This window comes from Paramisgurnus dabryanus, chromosome 2 (genome assembly GCF_030506205.2).
Source record: "Paramisgurnus dabryanus chromosome 2, PD_genome_1.1, whole genome shotgun sequence".
In the NCBI taxonomy this organism is placed as follows: domain Eukaryota; kingdom Metazoa; phylum Chordata; class Actinopteri; order Cypriniformes; family Cobitidae; genus Paramisgurnus; species Paramisgurnus dabryanus.
Window position 1 is genome coordinate 5,136,540 of NC_133338.1, and position 20,847 is coordinate 5,157,386.

Below are 20,847 nucleotides of genomic sequence, written 5' to 3' on the forward strand. Positions count from 1 at the left end.
TTAAATAAGGAGACATCTAAAACTCTCTGGGAGGGGGGCCTCGAGGACCAGGATTGGGAGGCACTGCACTAGAGGAATGCCCTAATAAATGAAACTCCATTCCGTGTTTCAGCAACAGCCTTGACTTACATGCTGCTGGTTCCTCAAATCCATTTCTCTTGGTTCAATGAGAGCCCATATAATTTAAACTCCATTTCATGTTTTTATTACTTTTGCATTCGGCAATCCTGCTGCGACACAACAAGAGCAATAGTTTAATTCAAAGGCAGCAGGGGCGACACAGTGGCTCAGTGGGTAGCCCAGCCGCTGGGTTAAATGAATCCAGAAAATGTTTATTTTTGACCCAACAATGGGTTAAATCACAGCATTCTGGGTTGAAACAACTCAGCATTGGTTAAATTAAAACCCAAAGGGGTTGTAAATACGGGGTCGTGCCTTTTTGATCCAAGGCTGGGTTGAAAATAACTCAGCATTTTTTTAGAGTGTACTCTTCTTTGCAGTATTTCTATGCTGTGTCCTTTAGACCATGTACAGTATGTACTGTGCACAATGCATCAGCTAGTAATAACTTTCAATTATTTTACTTGAATCTAAGAAACATGATGTTCAAGTCTCTTCGAAATATGATCTCTAAGTACAAGAAAGCTACTGTAGTTTTGATGAACAACGCTGATGGCATCCATTCAAAGACTTGCAGGCTCTGTTAATGTTAAGAGCTGTATTATATAAAATGGATGGTTAATTGAAAATACAGTATATCACCATGCCAACCACAACGTCAAACTATGGAAACGTTTCCTGTTTATATATCAAACAAGCCGCTGATCCCTGGAGCATCCATACCAGAGGAGCGCGGGTCAGTCGAGGGCAGTTAGTTAAAGTGAGATGAGAATGTTTAAGTTTGGCTGGAAGGCATAAAAGAATAAATATTATCACAAATGATATTTCTTTATACAATTCATCATGACCTCATGAATTGGTTGAGTCTAACCGACTGGAAACATTTTTGACGGTTACATTCAGGCCCTCCGGAGAATTATATCCAAACATTCCTGAATGCTTCGGTCACTGCTGCAGCGGGTTCATTCATTACATTGAGATACCGATAACTAAACAGCTGACCAAAAAAGAAAACACTGGGTCCAAGAGTTTGGCAGTTTAATAAAAGAACATACAGATGTTGCCAGGTCTGTGTTATTCACTCTTCTGCTAATGTTAACAGCTTTAGTTCACAGATGAACCGTAGTGTACATCATTTTAAACAAAAGTGCTCTACAATTTTTTATAAATATGTAGGCAAATGTTACTTACAGTAAACAAACTATTAAGTAAAACACTTTTAATGCATCATATACACAACACATTTAACAAATATACATTAAATAGCAGGAGATAAGGGCAGACCAAAATACGACAAATTAAACTTTTTCACTTTTCAGCATGTTATAAATGAAAGCATTATATACAGGAGAAAACCTAAAACATTAATTTGATGCCACAGGCTCTATTTTTCAATGTAATTGTCTTGTAAACTGTATTTTATAGTATACACTTTCTTAAAACACCTATGATTGCTTAAATTTGTTTATGTTTTAAACAATTCTAAGGCAAATATAATAACAGGATGCATGAATGATAATCAGCGTTCCCACACCTTAGTTAACTTCAAATTCAAGGACTAAATGTGAGGACACATTTCAAGTGAGAGCAAGGTTACATCGTGTTACCTTTTAAGATACATTGTTACAGTTCCCTTTTGAGGGAACACGCGCTGCGTCACTGCGGTGACACTTTGGGGACGCCTCCAGGGGTAAGTGCGTCTGAATATGTTTATCAAATTCAACCAATGGTGAGGCTTAACGACAAAGACAGGGTGACGCAGGAGCCAGGAAGTATATCGCTATCTGAAATATTGCCAAAGACGGCGTTACAGGGACGCAGGAATCATGGAAAGGGAGACGCAGCGTCTCGTTCCCTTCTCAGGGAACAACAGTTACATACGTAACCAGAGACGTTTTCATGTGTCAAACACAACTATGCAAAAAAGCATTTTGGTATGAATCAACATTCGCATACAGAAGATATAAGCATTTAAAGCGAACAGTTTAGCACGTGTGCTTAAAAAGTCTAGAATTTTTATGATATTATCCTACACTACACAGGGAATAATATGGATTTTTCCAGAAAATGTCTTGCATAAAATAGATTCAAGCACTTTCAATGACCTGTATCTATGTATGTATATTTTCAAAAACTTCCCAGGGCCTAGAATTTTTTCCCCCAGATTCGAAAACTTTCAAGGATTTCAATTACCCTTGGGAACCCTGGATAATAAATAACGTAGTAAAATAATGAACATATTCATGAAATATGAATAAAACATTAACATAATAAATTCCCATGGTTTACATTTCTGTAAATAAAGCAGCAAATGCAAAGTTTTATTGCTACTGCAAAGACAAAGGAAACGTAATAACATTGAAAAAAATTCTCATTACCCGCCAGCATTTTTTGTTATTTTCACAAGTTTCACAAAATGCCTTCCAGGAAAATGTTCTTCTATAAATATATAAACATACAAATATATCAAACAGATCCTCTGCTTTCAAAGAAAAAACAAAACGGAAAAAAAATGTCTCATCATATATTCATTTGTTCTCTTTTTATTACCTCTTAAATATGGGTAGGTTTCTTAAAAAACAAAAACAAATTTTAAACAAAAAAACTGAAATAATTGCATTGTTAGAGATCAGATTCAGCACGATTATCAAAACAAACACGGAGTTTTAAAGCAACACTATGTAGTTTTTCAACCTTTAAATAATGTCTCTAAAATTATTTCAGTGATAGAACAACACTTAACTGGACAAATTGTACTGCTGCTGCAACCTGAGCAGCCTCCTAGCTGCTACAAGCACAGTCTGAAAGTCGAGGTGGAGGGTAGAGCACACAGCCCCACCCCTCCCCCTGCCTGCAAAAGAGTGTCTGATACCAGGCACTGTTGCACTTTTCAACCACATGGGGGAGCCGTAAGTCAATTTTACATGGAAACTACATAGTGTTGCTTTAAATGTTGAAAATTTTGTTTTTGCTTCAGTTTTTATACATTGGGTCATCTACTGGATAATAGCGGAATTACAGATTACAGTAAACACTTGCCAGGAAAGTGCATTGGCAGGGAAATGTTTTCTCTTAATTGACGAGATAATTCATCAATGGCAGGAAAAGAGTTCAAAAGGAACAACAAATATACACATTTTAGTATATAATAAATAAGCCACAACAATTTGACGTGAGCAGTTCATTCATGTCAAAGGTGATTGGTCAGGCCATGCGGTTCATGAGCTCCTCTAGGGCTCGTTCTCTATGGTTCTCATGCACCAACAGGACCTCTTTAATGGTGTTCTGCTGGAAACCCATTTCATTAAACTGTGCAAGAAGATGGAGGAACTCCTCGGCCTAAAAGAAAAGAAGAAATTAAAGGGGACGTTTCACATAATTAAGACATAAAATAAATCTTTAGTGTCCACCGAGTACATATGTGAAGTTTTAGCTCAAAATACCATATAGATAATTTATTATAACATGTTTAAATTGCCACTTTGTATATATATATGTGAGAGAATTTTATGTGCCCGAGCAGACAAGTAACTTTAAAATGTCAATCCAAAAGAAATAATTAAAATAAATAAATAATAAAGACTGCCTTCATTTGCAATAAAGCCTTTGTTCTCTACCAATGAGGTATAACCAAATTGACATGGCTAAAATATCATTTTTATCTTCGGGAAAGTAACTTTTTTGTCATTTACTTGTCTGAAGGATTACCACATGACAATGCTTAAAGGGACACTTCACTTTAAAAAAAAAATAATATGCTAATTTTCCAGCTCCCTTACAGTTAAACATTTGAGGTCTGGCAGTAGCACTTTTAGCATAGCTTAGCATAATCCATTGAATCTGATTAGACCATTAGCATCGCACTAAAAATAACCAGAGTTTTTATATTTTTCCTATTTAAAACTTTACTCTTCTGTAGTTACATCGTGTACTAAGACCGACGGAAAATTAAAAGTTGTGATTTTCTAGGCAGATATGGCTAGGGACTATACTCTCATTCTGGCGTAATAATCAAGGACTTTGCTGATGTAACATGGCTGCAGCAGGCGTAGTGATATTACGCACTGCCCGAAAATAGTCCCCTTGGTTACTTTCAAGGTGCTGCGTAATATCATTGCGCCTCCTAATTTTCCATCAGCCTTAGTACACGATGTTACTACAGAAGAGTCAAGTTTTAAAAAAGAAAAATATCGAAACTCTGGTTATTTTTTAGCGCAATGCTAATGGTCTAATCAGATTCAATGGATTATGCTAAGCTATGCTAAAAATTCTACTAGTAGACCCGGAGATCAGCTGAATGGATTCCAAAACGGTAAAAATCAAATGTTTCACTCTAGGGGAGCTGGAAAATGAGCATATTTTCAAATAAAGTGGAGTGTCCCTTTAATGTCAAGCCCCGTCTAAACTGTATTTAAATGTATCACTGAAAGATGATATAACTAGTCGCCATTTCTCTCTTATCCACGGCAAGTCTCTGTTCTGGTTCTAGGTTTTTCATCAATGTAGGTTACTGTAAGAGCGATTGAAGTACTTTATTTTTAAAGCTCATATTAGCTTGATGGTCTCACCTTGGTCTCACAGTTTTGAAACATCTCCAGCGCTTCTTCAACCTGTGCTTCATCATAGCCAAGTTCACAAAGCCTATCACAAGCCACCAGATATCTCAAAATCTGCAGGAAAAAAAAACAGCCGTCATAAATAAAAAGGAAAACACAAAGAGTTAGATCATCCTGTGATCGAAGAGAAAATTTGGTTTATCCCCAACAAGTAAGTAATTAGATAAACAGATCTGGTTAACAGGCACACCAAGACTATGAATGATGTCTATAAGCGGAGTCTGAGCGATCATGAGTTTCTATCGTGATGGGACCCCATGTGAGATTCAGAACAGGGCGGGTGTGAAACGTGAGAGGCATACGGATGGAGAGATGAAGGAACGGCTGGTCTGATTAATCCCTGTAATCAGATCAGAGCTTTGTTGACTCCAATCTGATCATCCTTTCCAACCAGCTGTCTCATGTTTATATGCTTACTGAGCAACTGTGGAAAGACTTCAGTTCAATGGCCAATGGAAGTCAGTAATAGACTTCAAAGGGATAGCTCACCCCAAAGCACCATTGACTTCCACATTAGAAAAAAATACTAAGTCAATGGTGCACCAAACTGTTTGGTTTTATTCACTCAGTCAATATTAACGATATCAAGATTATACATTACATTATGAAAGCAGTAAATTACAAAAACTAAGCCTGACTTTAGCTGGGTTTTCACAGACTGAGTCACGAACACATGATGGTTTTCTTTTTATTGCGGCTCAAAACAAACTGAAGTGGTCTGACGAGATATTTTCCAACAGATCGGACATTACGTAGCCCCAATGTCATCGTCCAGCCCTCATTGTATGATTCAGTATCGGTCCCTTTTAAATACCCAACCCAACAATTTAAGTACAATTACCATAAACCACCACAGGGCAAGTTTCCTACAGTGCTTGGCAACATAATGATGTATTTTTTAATCACTGTCTTCGTCATGATTCCTCTGTTCTCCTAAGAGACATTGAGATCTAGTTACTGGCAGGTTGTGGAAACTTTAGGGTGATCTGGTGTCTATTTTTAATATGCTGGATTTTTTCTCATCGCAACCAGATCAGATTAAAGAGGTTGAAACCAGATGTTTTACTGTTAGAGAAAGAAATGGTTTGAGTGGCTGATGTGTGAAATCTCTGGCAATGCGTTATTGCATTACATAAATGATAAAGAATGATTTTAAAACAAAGTGCATGCTTCTGAAATGACCTGGATGACATTTCCATCAAAGACGAGAAGGACTTACTTAAACATAACTTGTATATTTTAAATGGAGAACTATAAAGCAGAGACCACCCAAGTGGGGTTGCATTTAATGCATGCCGGTATACATGGCGTACAATAATCGAAACAGTCAATAGAGTCTCAACATTACGCTTCTTGTTTCACGGTGAAAGCTTGTAATCTATCCCCGTCCTCACTGACCTGCTCTGGGCTCTGCTGGCCCGTCTTCTGCAGGGCGATGATGGCGGTCCGGAGAGGGTAACCCCGCTCGGTTATGGCCGACAGCAGCTCCCTCTCTTCCGGGCTGAGAGCGGAGAGCAGCTCGACAGAAGAGTCCAGGGTAGCAGCGTGGGAATTAAGTGGCCGTGATGGGGCCGGTGAACCCTGGGGCTGGAAAAAACAACAACAGTGGGTCAGTATACCCTTGAGAGATGAGGGCAGGAAACACAATACTGAGAAAATTGAGAATGAAAAACACACTGTCATTGGTAAAGCGTTTGACTTTGGCTTCATATCCAAGTTTTAAAACGGTAGAGACTCATTTGGCAGATGTTTGTATCCAAGAGTTGCTTATAGGAGATTTAAAGCATTCAGTTTATCAAAATGTGCCATTCCCTGGGATCGAACCCATAAACTTGGGACCACAAATGCACTTTACTGACCCAGGGAAGATTATATTGCTCAATAGTTTTATAGCTCAGGAGATTTGATGGAGTTCTCAGTTGTGTTTCATTCAAGTATCAATTTAATCAAAGATGTTTCTCCTAAAATTGTTAAGGAGCTGTAAAATTAATGTAGATTGTATAGGTAAAATAATCTGGATTTGGGTAAATTTGGTGAGAAATGTGAATTTATATCCAAATCTGAAATAATATTAAATGTAGACTTGTCAAGTCCGAGCTTAGTTTGTGACATTGTTGAGATCTCATCTGAAAAAAAACTTTTTCCTCAGGAGACTTGATGTCATCCAAGATGTTTCTTTCTTTCTTTCTTCAGTCAAAAAATTAATTTTGTGAGGAAAACATTTCATTTTTTGGCGAAAATGACAATTGTTTCGCTAGATAAGACCCTTATGCCTCGGTTGGGATCATTTAGATGTGAAGGTCCTTCAAGACCTTCAAATGGTTGGGTTTAATTGTAGTCCACTATATGGAGAAAAATCCTGGAATGATTTCCTCAAAAAACGTAATTTCTTTTTGAAAAATTCAGGCTTAATTATTTTACCATTCATGTTAACAAAAATGTAACTATAATGAAAAAGTACAAGCGCCTTGCCATGTTTAGCATGGTCATGAGTCTGAGACAGTGGTGGACAGTAACGAAGTAAATGTAATTCGTTACTGTACTTAAGTAGTTTTTTGGCGTATCTGTACTTTACTCAAGTACTTTTATTTCGGGAGACTTTTACTTTTACTTTACTACATTTTAAAGTCAAATATCTTACTTTTTACTCTACTACATTTTGAAAATTCGGTCGTTCCTTTTTATTTATCAGTGGATAAAAAACTTAACTGGATAAAATAAAGCTGCAAAAAAAAAAAAAAAAAAAAAAAAACGCACACGTGATGCGTCAAACCACCAATAAGGGTACAGCATGCGCTTTTGAACTTGTTTTGGTTGCCACGCTGGTTCACGAAAGCTAAGCGCATGCAGCAGCCAGCGTATCGTTTGGAGAATAAAACTGGATTTAAAAACAACGGAGGAAATGACTTTACCCGCCACAACAACAATGGCCTTATTTACGCGAGTTTTTTAAGTCCTTGAAATAGAAGAACGAGTCCTTCGTTTCTTCTCAGCCTGCCTCGAAACTGTGCTATTTCTTTTTACAAGAATACTCCTTCAAATCTAAGGAAACATTTTTATTCTGGTTATATTTTTAAAGGAGAAATCTTAACAGTAGCTTGCAGAAAACTGTTTCATTGTGTAGTTAAAATATATACGATGTTATCATGAATGAATTTTAAGTAAGTTAGCTATGCAGGCTGGAGCTATTTTTAGCCGTATAGTTAGTGCTGTGTTATTGTGAAATGACAATCAATCGCTATCAACACTGTTGTAAAATATAAATTATATTATTTGCTTAAACAGGCAGGTGGATTGGAGTGGTCCTTATACTACATATTATAACTAATATTTTCAAAAGTTTTGCTTCCAAATCTATTAATACATGTATTTATGTATTACAATATACATATGACATGCTAAAGCACATTAAATGTTTCTTAAATTATATTCTGTAAGGCTTATTGTATTTACCAAAGGAAGGGAGACTGGTTTCTAGATATGTATTTAATGTCTGAATCTTTTCTTTTGCAGAGAAAGCATGGTAGCCAACATTAAAAGGTATGTTACTGTAACATCATCAAGGAAAAGAAACCTGGAAAGTGAGGAGGCTCCATCAACCTCCAGATAGTAAAAGAAAACTCCTGTGAACCTGTGCTTAATTCAAGTTTTTACTACACTTAAACTGTTAAATTATTTAACAAATAAATCTTGAAATGAGACTTACTGCTCTCAAATCCTGTTATTTCATTTGGTGCTAAAGGAATTGTTTGGCATTAAGGTTTTAGGCTTATGATAATTTTAATAGACATCAGTGTCTGAATAATTAATGTCCTTCTATTAATAGATTAGTGAGCCAAGAGAGTTTTTTCACATAATTTGAGTTTCGTGACAATATGATTCAGACATAATAAATCACAGTACTTTTGTACTTAAGTACATTTTAAGGCAGATACTTTTGTACTTTTACTCAAGTAAAAATTTTAAGCAAGTACTTATACTTTAACTTGAGTAAAATTTTACCCTGGGTATCTTAACTTTTACTCAAGTACATGATTTGTGTAATTCGTCCACCACTGGTCTGAGATGATGTCATGGACACAAATAACATGCCGGATTAGACTGTCAGCATAGGCGTAACCTTAAATCTTAACTTTGCTGAGAAAGACATTCACCGGGCACTTCCACCTACTAATCCAGACGAATTTGTTACAGCTTGGGAAGATTCCAGGAAAAGACTTAACACCAGCTATTATTAGCCGTTTCATCTTCTGAGACATCATAGAAATGTGAAAGACGTCCTTCTGAGAAGTCATTCATGTCTACAATCTGAATGAAAATGTTCGTATAGTCCGCCAAAATACCTTTCAGCATCAGTATTTTCAATGAACCTGTATGGATAATGGTCCAAACTGGCTTCTTGCTTTAAAGTGATTAAAATACTTTAATGGTTTTATTGGAGGCATAAAAGTTTAAGCCTTTTAAGGACAAATGTTTGGGGTACCAAACTATTGCAAACTTTAGTGAATTCTAAACTTTACCCACAAGCAAAATATTTCGTAATTAGATTAAATGAAAATAGAGATAGAGTTGACTGTATATGGATTGTCTGTGTTTGTGCTTAATAAAGTAATTATGGATCAAATAGAAGTCAAAACTGGACCCAAATGATCGCACAAGATGAGAAATGCGGTAATGTACAGTGATTTTCTTTATTATATGGCAATAATGGTTGCTATATTTGGTAAGTGTTAAGCTCAGTTTCTACAGTCTCGATAATTCCTACTGTAAAAATTTCCGTAATTTTAACAGAAGAAAAATTTAATAATGCTTACTGTAAAAAAACTTGACATATACGGTTAAAAACTGTAAGATTGAACAAAACCTTACATTTAATTTTACGGTAAAATGTCAAAGTAAAATGTACAGTTTTTGAAAGTAAAAAGTGTGAATTATAATATGGGGTGTCATGATTCTTTTAATTTTGATGATTATAACTGACAACTAAGAAAATTAGAATATTACTTAAGACAAATACAAAGAAAGGATTTTTTGAAATCTCGGCCAACTGAAAAGTATGAGCATTCACTATACAGCACTCAATACTTAGTTGGCATGGAGTCTATCAGTCTGTGGCACTGCTCAGGTGTTATAGTGGCCTGATAGTCACAATACCCCATATGGGGTAAAGGTCAGGCAGGTGCCAAGTCCTGTTGGAAAATGAAATCTGCATCTCTTGAAGTCTGTTGGTCTGCAGCAGATAGCATGGAGTGCTCTAAAACTTCCTGGTATATGGCTGTGTTGACCTTGGACCTCAGAAAACACACTGGACGAAACACCAGCACGAAGCACCCCAAACCATTATGACTGTGAAAACTTTACACTGGACCTCAAGCAACGTGCCTCTCCTCTCTTCTTCCAGACTCTGTGACCCTGATTTCCAAAGGAAATGCTAAATTTACTTTCATAAGAGAACATAACTTTGGACCACTCAGCAGCAGTCCAGAAGCAAGACGCTTCTGACGCGGTCTGTTGTTCAAGAGTGGCTTAACACAAGGAATGCGACAGCTGAAGTTCATGTCTTGCATACGTCTGTGCGTAGTGGTTCTTAAGGCACTGACTCCAGCTGCAGTCCACTTTTTGTGAATCTCCCCCACATTTTGAATGGGTTTTGTTTGACAATCCTCTCTAGGGTGTGGTTATCCCTAGTGCTTGTACACTTTTTTTCTACCACATCTCTTCCTTCCCTTCGCCTCTCTATTAATATGCTTGGACACAGAGATCTGTGAACAGCCAGCCTCTTTTGCAATTACCTTTTGTGTCTTGCCCACCTTGTGCAAGGTGTCAATGGTCGTCTTTTTGACAACTGTCAAGCCAGCAGTCTCCCCCATGATTGTGTAGCCTACAGAACTAGACTGAGAGATCATTTAAAGGCCTTTGCAGATGTTTTGAGTTAATTAGCTGATCAAAGTGTGGCACCAGGTATATTGAACCTTTATAATATGGGATTGTCAGTTATAATCATCAAAATTAAAAGAAATAAAAATTTAAAATATACCAGTATGTGTGTAATGAATGAATATAATATACAATATAATATACAGTAAAAGACTTTTCCGCAATTCCCTGCGTGAATCTTCACATTTAATGAATAATTTTCTACGTTTTTTTTGGGGGGGGGGTTTAAATGATTAATTAAAAAAAATTATGTTTCCTCTTTTAAACAATGACACTGATATATGTTAAGATATGTCAGTACAAGATGTTTTTTTAAATCAAGACGGCTCAAACATGGATTTTAGTCTGGGATTAGGATAAGTCCTGTCCAAGAAACTGCCCATAATGTTGTTTATTTAATGTTTATAACATTATTTTCGTCTTTCTTAGCTAGTCTCTTTCAGTGAGGCCGTTAGGAGGTGTTCCTAATTCTGGTTGTCCTACAAACAACTATAAATAAATTAGTAGCCATCTTTCAGTTATTGACAGATGACGTGAACTTTACTCTTTACTAAGAACTGTTTTGCTCTTATTGGTTGTCGCTCATGAAAGTCGCTCATCATTTGCATAAAGTTGAATTGTTCTCAACTTTGTCGCGTAGCTAGACATGCCCACTTCCTGTCACCAACGATTGCTTTCGTCGGAATTGCCACGCTTCCACTGAAATTAATAAGATTGCTAATGTTTTTGTCCCAGGGACAGCTTGTGGTCATTTTGTGATAATTTTTTCTGACAGTGTACCAAATGTATAAATGGGATATAAAATGCACTTGTGCTGACATAAAAGCAGAGGAAAGACATGGAATGATTCGAGACATCACTTACTATTGGATGGCACATAGATGAAAGGCCAATGTGAGGCTGTCTTACCTTTGGAGTCTCTTTGTTGTTCCTTGGCTTAGAAATGCATTCAGACGGCAAGCAGTTGTTTGATGTCATAAAGGACACGTTTGGATGTCCAGCAGACCTTTGGGTCCTCTGGAGATTTCTTTTGGGGAAGTAAGACTTGCAGAGAGATGATCGTCGCATGTTCCCCTCACGCTGTGTACAAGGCAGCTTGAGGAAGTTTGATGATCCAGAAGTGCTTGAGTCTTTCTTTCCGCCCTGTCTGCATTCATGATGAGTAGCTCCATCTCCTTCAAATTCTTCATCTTCTGAATCGGAAATGGCGCATTTTACGTGGTCCTTCATTGTGCGGTAATGGGCTGCATTTAAACTGCGGCTACGTGGACGAGGGTTGGGCTCCCAGAAGTCACTGCTCCAGCGGCTGGCTAACCTGCTCTCCTGAGGACTTCTGAACATCATCCAGTAAGGAGGACAGGTGGCCTTCTGCTCACATGATGACCGTGGACAGAGGGTTTGATAGCCGCTCTGGAGACCTGTGAGGACCCAGTTCTCCAGGCTGAACACATACTGTAACATCAAAGCACACAAGAGACTTTTTGAGGAAAACATTCCAGGATTTTTCTCTATATAGTGGACTTTAGTGGACCGTTTATGGTTACAATGCAGCTTCAAAAAACTCTAAACGATCCCAACCGAGGCAGTAGTTTTAAATCATAAATACTTGTATTGCACTAGACATGTGACGTGCCAGCTTGACCTTACGAATTACGTAGTCATGTTGAAAGCTCACGCGTCATTTATGTGAAACGGACACTATTGGACCATTTTAAACAAAGACATACATTTGTATCGTTCCACATACAACAATGTCTGAACAGTCCACTTTCTCCACACTTGTAAACAATGGAGCGGTAGTTTGTGTGACTTTTCGATGTGATAACGTAATATGTAAAGTCACACTGCCTTGTCCCACGGCTAGTGCAAGATGAGAAGTTGTGGTTTAAAAGTACATGTCTTGCATACATCTGTGCGTAGTGGTTCTTGAGGCACTGACTCCAGCAGCAGTCCACTCTTTGTGAATCTCCCCCACATTTTGAATGGGTTTTGTTTGACAATCCTCTCTAGGGCGGGTTATTCCTATTGCTTGCACACTTTTTTCTACCACATCTCTTCCTTCCCTTCGCCTCTCTGTTAATATGCTTGGGCACAGAGCTCTGTGAACAGCCAGCCTCTTTTGCAATGACCTTGTGTGTCTTGCCCACCTTGTGCAAGGTGTCAATGGTCGTCTTATGGACAACTGTCAAGTCAGCAGTCTTCCCCACTTTCTCCACACTTGTAAACAATGGAGAGGTAGTTTGTGTGACCTTCTGATGTGATAACGTAATATGTAAAGTCACACTGACGTGTCACACGGCTAGTGCAAGATGAGAAGTTGTGGTTTAAAAGTACATATATTTTCCTTTTTGGGCAAAAATAATGATTGTTTAGCTAGATAAGCCCTTATGCCTCGGTTGGGATCGTTTAGAGTCCTTTGAAGCTGCACTGAAACTGTAAACTGTTGAGGTCCACTAAAGTTCACAATATGGAGAAAAATCCTGGAATGTTTTCCTCAAAAAAACGTTATTTCTTCTCAACTGAGCAAAGAAAGACATTAACATCTTGGATGACATGACGGTGAGTAAGTTATTTATTTTATATGAAAGTGGAGTATTCCTTTAATTTAACTAAGGCCTAGTCCTGGCTTTAGCTAAGCCTTGTCTGTAAAACTTGACCACTGTTTATATTGGTATGGTCCTAATTTAGGTACAGATATGTATGATCAGTATTAGTACCTCTGAGGAATTTATTAGGTGCAATGGTGTACTTTGTAAAATGGCAGCTTGGGACCATTTCTTTTTCTGACAGTGTACAGACTACAAACATCTAGAAATGTAAGCCTTGGTAGATAAATGACTCCTACACAGAACTATGAATATGGCACAATGGACCACAATTTTCAAAACATTAATCTGAAAACTGAATAAATAAGCTTTCCATTGATGTGTGGTTTGTTAGGATAGGACAATATTTGGTCGAGATACAACTATTTGGAATCCGATGGTGCAAAAATCCAAATATTGAAAAAAATAATCTTTAAAGTTGTACAACACACATTTCTAATGAGAAATACATTACGGTGGGACATTTATCAAAACACTGTATGGACCATGATCTTTACTTAGTATCTTAATGATTTTCAACATAAAAATGTATAATTTTGACCCATACAATGTATTGTTGGCTATTGCTCAAATATTCCCATAGCCGTGCCTGGTCCAGAGTCACATTAATGCAGTTTTTTTAAGCTAACTTGCTTAAAATTGTTCTTGTATAGATTCAGACTGCTGCAGGTCGCCTAATGTAAACTTTTGCACATGACTGTATATTTGCCATTAATGCATGTTATGAGCTAATGTTGCAAAAATCCCACTGTATATTAGTAACATTTGTCTTATCTGCTGGTATCCGCATTATGAATCATGGAAGACCGCAAAACAGATGTGAAAATGACAAGAATATGCACCAGCCAGATATTACGCAACAACTTTGATCCCAGTCAAATCAAGCGTGCAACGCTCCAGGGCAGGTACTGAATGTTGTTTTTGGACACACGTAGGAGAAATGATTAAGAATTTAAGTTCTGGACGTACCCATAAAAGGTGCGCATGAGCTCATTTCTGATTAGATTGTAATAACCTCAGATAACAATGTGTTTTCTTTGCAAATACGACACAAACTTTTGGGAATTTTATCTACAGTACCAATCATATAAAAAGATAACTAAAGTTTTTGCGTTTATCAGAGACGTAATCATACTGTATTTTGACATTGTAGCAGGACCATAGCTTCATGCTGACGGTATACCCTCTAGGGTTAAATAACCGGCGTGCTGGATAGGTTATACATCAGTGTGATTATACAGCGCTGATACTGTGATGACAGATGGGATTAGGTTAGAGGTGGTAGGGATACACTTACGATGAGATGCATGATACAAATGTATTTTCCCGTGACCTTGACTGTGCTCAGTGAAAACTGCAAAACTGAAAACTGACCTGAATGGATCAAAAAGCGCAAAAGCCCTAGGTTTGAACCAAGGAAAGACACATACTTATTAAATAATGCACACCTTTTAATGCAATGGATAAAATAGCATCTGCCATATGCATAAAAGTAAACTTTATTAATGCAAACTTTTAGTCATGGCCTTAGTTTAAATTTTTACATTTGGCAGACACTTCTTACAAAAACTATAGAGTAAATTTTTTCAGTATGTGTTTTTCATGGGAATTAATCCAATGATGTTTGCACTGCTAATGGAATGCTCTACTAATTGAGTTACAGGAACACGTAGTCAGTCAAGGTCTTGGTCTCTAATGTAAATGAAAAAGATCATGTCTGTGGTTACACAAAAAGACTTAACGGGCAGAAGTCTCACTTCGTATATAAACAATAATAGGACAAAAAAAGGATAATCCCACACAGAAAAACAAATATTTTTAAATATATTTCAAAATATAAAAATTGGCCAAAAAATATAATTGCTGAAATATATTTTGGAAATTTATTTGGGGGAATTGTTTGTTATATTTTGAAATATATAAGTAAATACGTTTTTAAGCATTAAATTTTTTTTAGCCCTCCATATTTTTCAATCCACTTACCTAAAAGATTATTAGGAACACCTGTTCAAAAAATGCCTTGTTGATGCTAGAGGTCAGAGGAGAATGGGCCGACTGATTCAAGCTGATAGAAGAGCAACTTTGACTGAAATAACCACTCGTTACAACCGAGGTATGCAGCAAAGCATTTGTGAAGCCACAACACGCACAACTTTGAGGCGGAGGGGCTACAACAGCAGAAGACCCCACCGGGTACCACTCATCTCAAATAGGAAAAAGAGGCTACAATTTGCACAAGCTCACCAAAATTGGACAGTTGAAGACTGGAAAAATGTTGCCTGGTCTGATGAGTCTCGATTTCTGTTGAGACATTCAGATGGTAGAGTCAGAATTTGACGTAAGCAGAATGAGAATATGGATCCATCATGCCTTGTTTCCACTGTGCAGGCTGGGGGTGTAATGGTGTGGGGGATGTTTTCTTGGCACACTTTAGGCCCCTTAGTGCCAATTGGGCATCATTTAAATGCCACGGCCTACCTGAGCATTGTTTCTGACCATGCCCATCCCTTTATGACCACCATGTACCCATCCTCTGATGGCTACTTTCTGCAGGATAATGCACCATGTCACAAAGCTTGAATCATTTCAAATTGGTTTCTTGAACCTGAGAATGAGTTCACTGTACTAAAAGGGCCCCCACAGTCACCAGATCTCAACCCAATAGAGCTTCTTTGGGATGTGGTGGAATGAGAGCTTTGTGCCCTGGATGTGCATCCCACAAATCTCCATCAACTACAAGATGCTATCCTATCAATATGGGCCAACATTTTTAAATAATGCTTTCAGCACCTTGTTGAATCAATGCCATGAAAAATTAAGGCAGTTCAAAGGGGGTCCAACCCTGTACTAGTAAGGTGTACCTAATAAAGTGGCCGGTGAGTGTATATATATTACCAAATTCAAAAATATATTGAATTGAGCATAACAATCTACAAATTTTATTTGGCATATATATTTAAAATAAATTTTTTTGGACAGAGAAATTTGTATTTTTGCCGTATGGGGGGGTGATGTCTTCTCCATGTTTAAGTACACGTGTTAGTGGTCGAGTGACAGACCTCAGTGTCCTGCAGTATCTTCAGGTAGTCAGGTAGAGTGATTTCAGGAGCTGTGATGAGCTTCAACTCCTCCTGGTCTTCCTTAAGGAAACCAAGAGGGATTTTTAGAGACACTCCATCCAGACAGGACATGTTGTGCCAACTAAAAACAGCAAAATAAAGGAGACCTATTATTCAAAATCCACATGTACATGGTGTTTGGACTAGAGGTCTTCACGGGTCCACTTAGATCCGAAAACCTGAGGTCGGACACGAGACCCATTCGGGTTTGTCTCCGGTCGGGTCTTTCTTTAAAAAAAAATATTTATGCACGTCAAGTTCGGGTATAATGTGATTTGGGTCATTTCGGGTCAGGTACATTTCTTTGGACCCGAGAAGACCTCTAGTTTGGACATAAATGTGTGTGGGCAGTGTGTGAACACAGCAACCCTACAATGAGAAAATCCCCTTCTTTTTATATCTCCATTAAACCAAAGCAGTCTCATTGTGTGTGTCTCTACTTGTGTGTTTAACAGAATAAAGAAAGAATACATGCATGTAAACTAAGACAATTTCCATTTGTGGGTGAATCGTCCCTTTAAATCAGAACATTTTGTTTATGAGGATATATGGTGATTACATCACAGTTAAGACACTACAAAATGTTGCCATAAGTCAGATAGCATTACAGTCATTTCTCAGAAAACAGCTATATTTTCTTAGTATGACTGAAACTTCTTTTATGTTTGTTTACTTTTTATACAATAGTAAAGAGATTCGTGGATTAGGAATTAAAGATCAGCAACCAGGTGACCGTCTCACCCTTTGATATGTCGGACACATGCCCTTCATAAGTAAACACCTGCGCGTGTTGTTTTTTTCTAAATTGTAATCAGAAACGGTCATTTCAACAGTAGGTTCAAACATTTAGTCTTAAGTATCCCATCCAGGACGCCAGACCGCCTGCTGATGTTCTTCCCTTCAGATCTGATCCTAACCGGCTGATCTACTCCTTACTGTATTAACCAGATGGTTGGAGATCTTCAGATTGAGTCGCGTCTTACCAGCCAGATGCTTGATAAGCTCTTAAGTTGTATTGCTATTTGTGAAGACAGAACAATGGAAAGTTCAAGAAGCCAATCTAAACCAAAATGAGAAGATCTTAGGAGGAGAGTGTTATCAACTTAAATCATACAACAGTTAAGAGACATATTCAATAGTGCAGACAGAAATCAGAACATACAGAGACTCGTATTTGTTTAGCAATGGCAGATACCAAGTAGTTAAATGCAAAATAGTTTTTAATAAATTTCTTTTTTTTTTCTTATTTATATATTTTTTTTCAACTGTTGTATAAAAGCATACAATCACACTTGCATATAAAAGTGCATCACACTTGCAATCATGCTGTTTTCACGACTTTGATTTGTGCCATGGACATAAGACTATACAGTCTCAGCTGTGATGCTGTATGGGAATAATGCACTCGAGTGATATTGCTTTATTAGGTTACACTTTATTTTAAAGTGTCCTTGTTACACTTATACCTTGTAATATATAATTAAGTACTGACTAATATTAATAAACAACATTAGGAATGCACCGATGTATCTGCTGACACTTTTTTCTTTACTATCGATTGTTTAGAAACAGCCGATGATCAGGGCAGATTATATCCTGGCACTCAAAATGGGCAGAAAAACGCATCAGAACTCAAGCTGTGTGATTATTTTAAATTGGGTGATGATAGCAGTACCCTTCGAATTGCGCAAATTTTAAATGCGCCCAATGGAAACGAAACGATTTTGCGTTTACTTTCATATATCCCCTAAAAGGTTATTACACCCAGGTAAGGTGGTTTTTCAGGCAATTCGAAAAAAAAAATTATTGCAAAACTGCAATGCAAACTGTTTTTTTTCGCATAAAAGTCACATGATCATTCATTAAATATAGCACGGTATGTTTGGTTGGAGGACAAGACAGAAGAGGTATGGGTGTCACAAGAGTATGACATCAAAATACCGCGACAGTGATTCGGGAGTCGACTGCTTTGTATGCTTTCGAGTCACTCTCGCTGTAATCGGCATGACTTATCGCAAGACAACAAAGTGACGCTTTAGTCGCATAACATCAGTTAACGGAAATGCCGTGATCTCGCAATATTTTTTTGTCGACGTTTAGAAATTAACACTAAAGTTTTGCGCAAATCTTTAATGGAAACGTAGCTAATTACAACAAACCTTCAGTTGGTTGCTCCACACTTCTAGGATTCAAAACATATTTGTAAAAAGACAACATTTTCATCTACAGCCGCAAGTGTCCGCTATATGCTGCTTCTGTATTTATGTAATTCAATGAATTCAGTGATGCGGAATGACGAGTCTGCGAACTTCACGCTATAGTTGGCTTGTTCGGTTAATTTACTATTCAACCTTCCAGGTAAGTTCTGTATGCAATGGTTTATTGTTTAAATAACTGATAATATTACTTTAATGTACAGAAATCTATTCAGCCTGCTGTTCTGTCCGCTATTGTTTAATTGAATAACTTGCCTTTCCAGATTAAATGTCTGTTCTTCAGCTTGGATTTTGTGAAATAATTTTCTAAATAAACACCGTATAGTCCACTGTGACTGTAGGTGACTTATATATGTTACTTCTTCTTAATGACGCATTTTTAATGATGCGACTTATACTCCGGAGCGGCTTATAGTCCGGAAAATACGGTAGTAAAAAAAATTAAACTGTCGGTATCGATAGATGGCATTTTCAAAGTAATCGGCACAGAAATTTTGTATTGGTAAACTAGTATTTACTATAGATTTAGTTGCATGTAATTATGTTAGTCACTACATGTACATCCAGGCACTGTTGTTTCCTTTTATTTTTATATGTATTGCTATTACAGATTACAGATGAAAAGTCTGTTTCAAAGTTTACATTTACATGCATTTGGCTGACACTTTTATTCAAAGCGACCTAAGCTATATTCAGGGTCCATTCATGTAATACATGCCTGTATTTGCATTTTAAATACCACAACAACGATTCGGCACCTCTGTATGCTTTTGAGTCGTTCTCGTGGTAATTTGATGTCATTGGCATGTCAGTCTGCATGGGGCTGTATGACGATCACACCATTGCCATTGTTTTTGGAACGACTTATCGCGAGACAACAAAATTACATTTAAGGGGCATAACATCGGTTAGTAGAAACGTCTTAATTTTTGCACATATTTTTTGTTTACATTTTAAAATTAACACTGAAGTTTTGCGCAAAGGGGGACAGAGAATGAAAAAACATTTGTACCTTGTCTTTGTTGAATAATGGTAGTCTACCCGCATTCACGAACATACAAAAAGTGCTAGACATCCTAAACATCTCAGTCTCATAGAAATTCCTCTTTTAGAAATGTCAGCCAGAAAACGGCCCAATCTGAAAAACTGATGCTTATGACATCACAGGCATCTCACTGCCCCCCCACTTTAAAATAATTGGCTACATTTTTTGAGTGGCATCAAAGTCAGCCAATCAGTACTGAGATTGCAAGTTAAGCCAGTAGGGGGAGCCAAATAGGTGCAAAACCACTTGTTTAAAATCCCCAACCCTAATAGAGCTATCTGAGAGAGGTTTTTAGGAAGCTTCTAATGCATTACAGATCCAAACAAAATTTTTTTTTGTCTACATGTCACATCACAGAACAAGAATAAATACTCCGTTCAATCATTCTATGTCACCTTTAATGAAAACAATTAACTATAGGGTTAGTCGCATGTAATTATGTATCATTTTTTACTTTATTAAGTACATGTAACATAACAGGCACTGTAAAATAAAAATCCCTGTAAAATTACAGCTCTCGCACATTACAGATGAAAAGTCTTTTTTCAAAGCGACCTAAGCTATATTCAGGGTGCATTTCGTTTATACATTTTGTCTGTATATTTTTGTCTGAAATAAACACTTTCAGAGGTCTGAAAAACTCTGATTTGGTTTCTTACATAAATAATTTCACGTAATATTTCTAGAAACATTAAACATTGACATAACTCACATGTTATTTAAAGCTATTAGAACAAGGTATTGACAAATATTTCTATTAAACTACATTTTCTTTTTATAAATGCTTACAAACCCTACATATTTTTAAAGAGTAAAAGTTTACCCACCTGTCTCTTGCTTGTTTCAGTGATGAGCTGTGTAGTGTTATAGTGACTGTTGTTTTAGTCCTCACAGAGACGTGTGTTAATTACATTTGCTCCACTAATCCAGTGACCAAACACATTCTCATTGGATGTTCACCCTGACTGGTCACGCCCCCACAGGAAGCGATGCATCTACATTTACAAACTGCATTTTTTTCAGTCAAGCAGAAAACTGAAATATATGAAATATTACATCAAACAGAATAAATGTGCGAATCGATCTGATTTTATTTACAAACAACGGAGCAAGTCCAGGCTTCATAAGCAGATCACAGAATGAAAAAGTGATGTAATCAACTTTGCAGTCCACATGAGGGCCTTCTAA

At 37.2% G+C, this 20,847-nt stretch overlaps 1 protein-coding gene across 1 annotated transcript; it reads right to left on the reverse strand.

Moving 5' to 3' along the window:
• Positions 1–4: 4 nt before the first annotated feature.
• ubap1lb (ubiquitin associated protein 1-like b) lies at positions 5–20,621 on the reverse strand. The gene is made up of 6 exons (XM_065249483.2): positions 20,487–20,621; positions 16,339–16,480; positions 11,583–12,125; positions 6,135–6,323; positions 4,689–4,790; positions 5–3,459 (listed from the first exon to the last, which is right to left on the reverse strand). The coding sequence occupies exons 2-6, from the start codon at positions 16,468–16,470 to the stop codon at positions 3,325–3,327; spliced, it is 1,101 nt and encodes a 366-aa protein (XP_065105555.2). The 5' UTR covers positions 16,471–16,480; positions 20,487–20,621; the 3' UTR covers positions 5–3,324.
• Between the last annotated feature and the right edge of the window lie 226 nt (positions 20,622–20,847).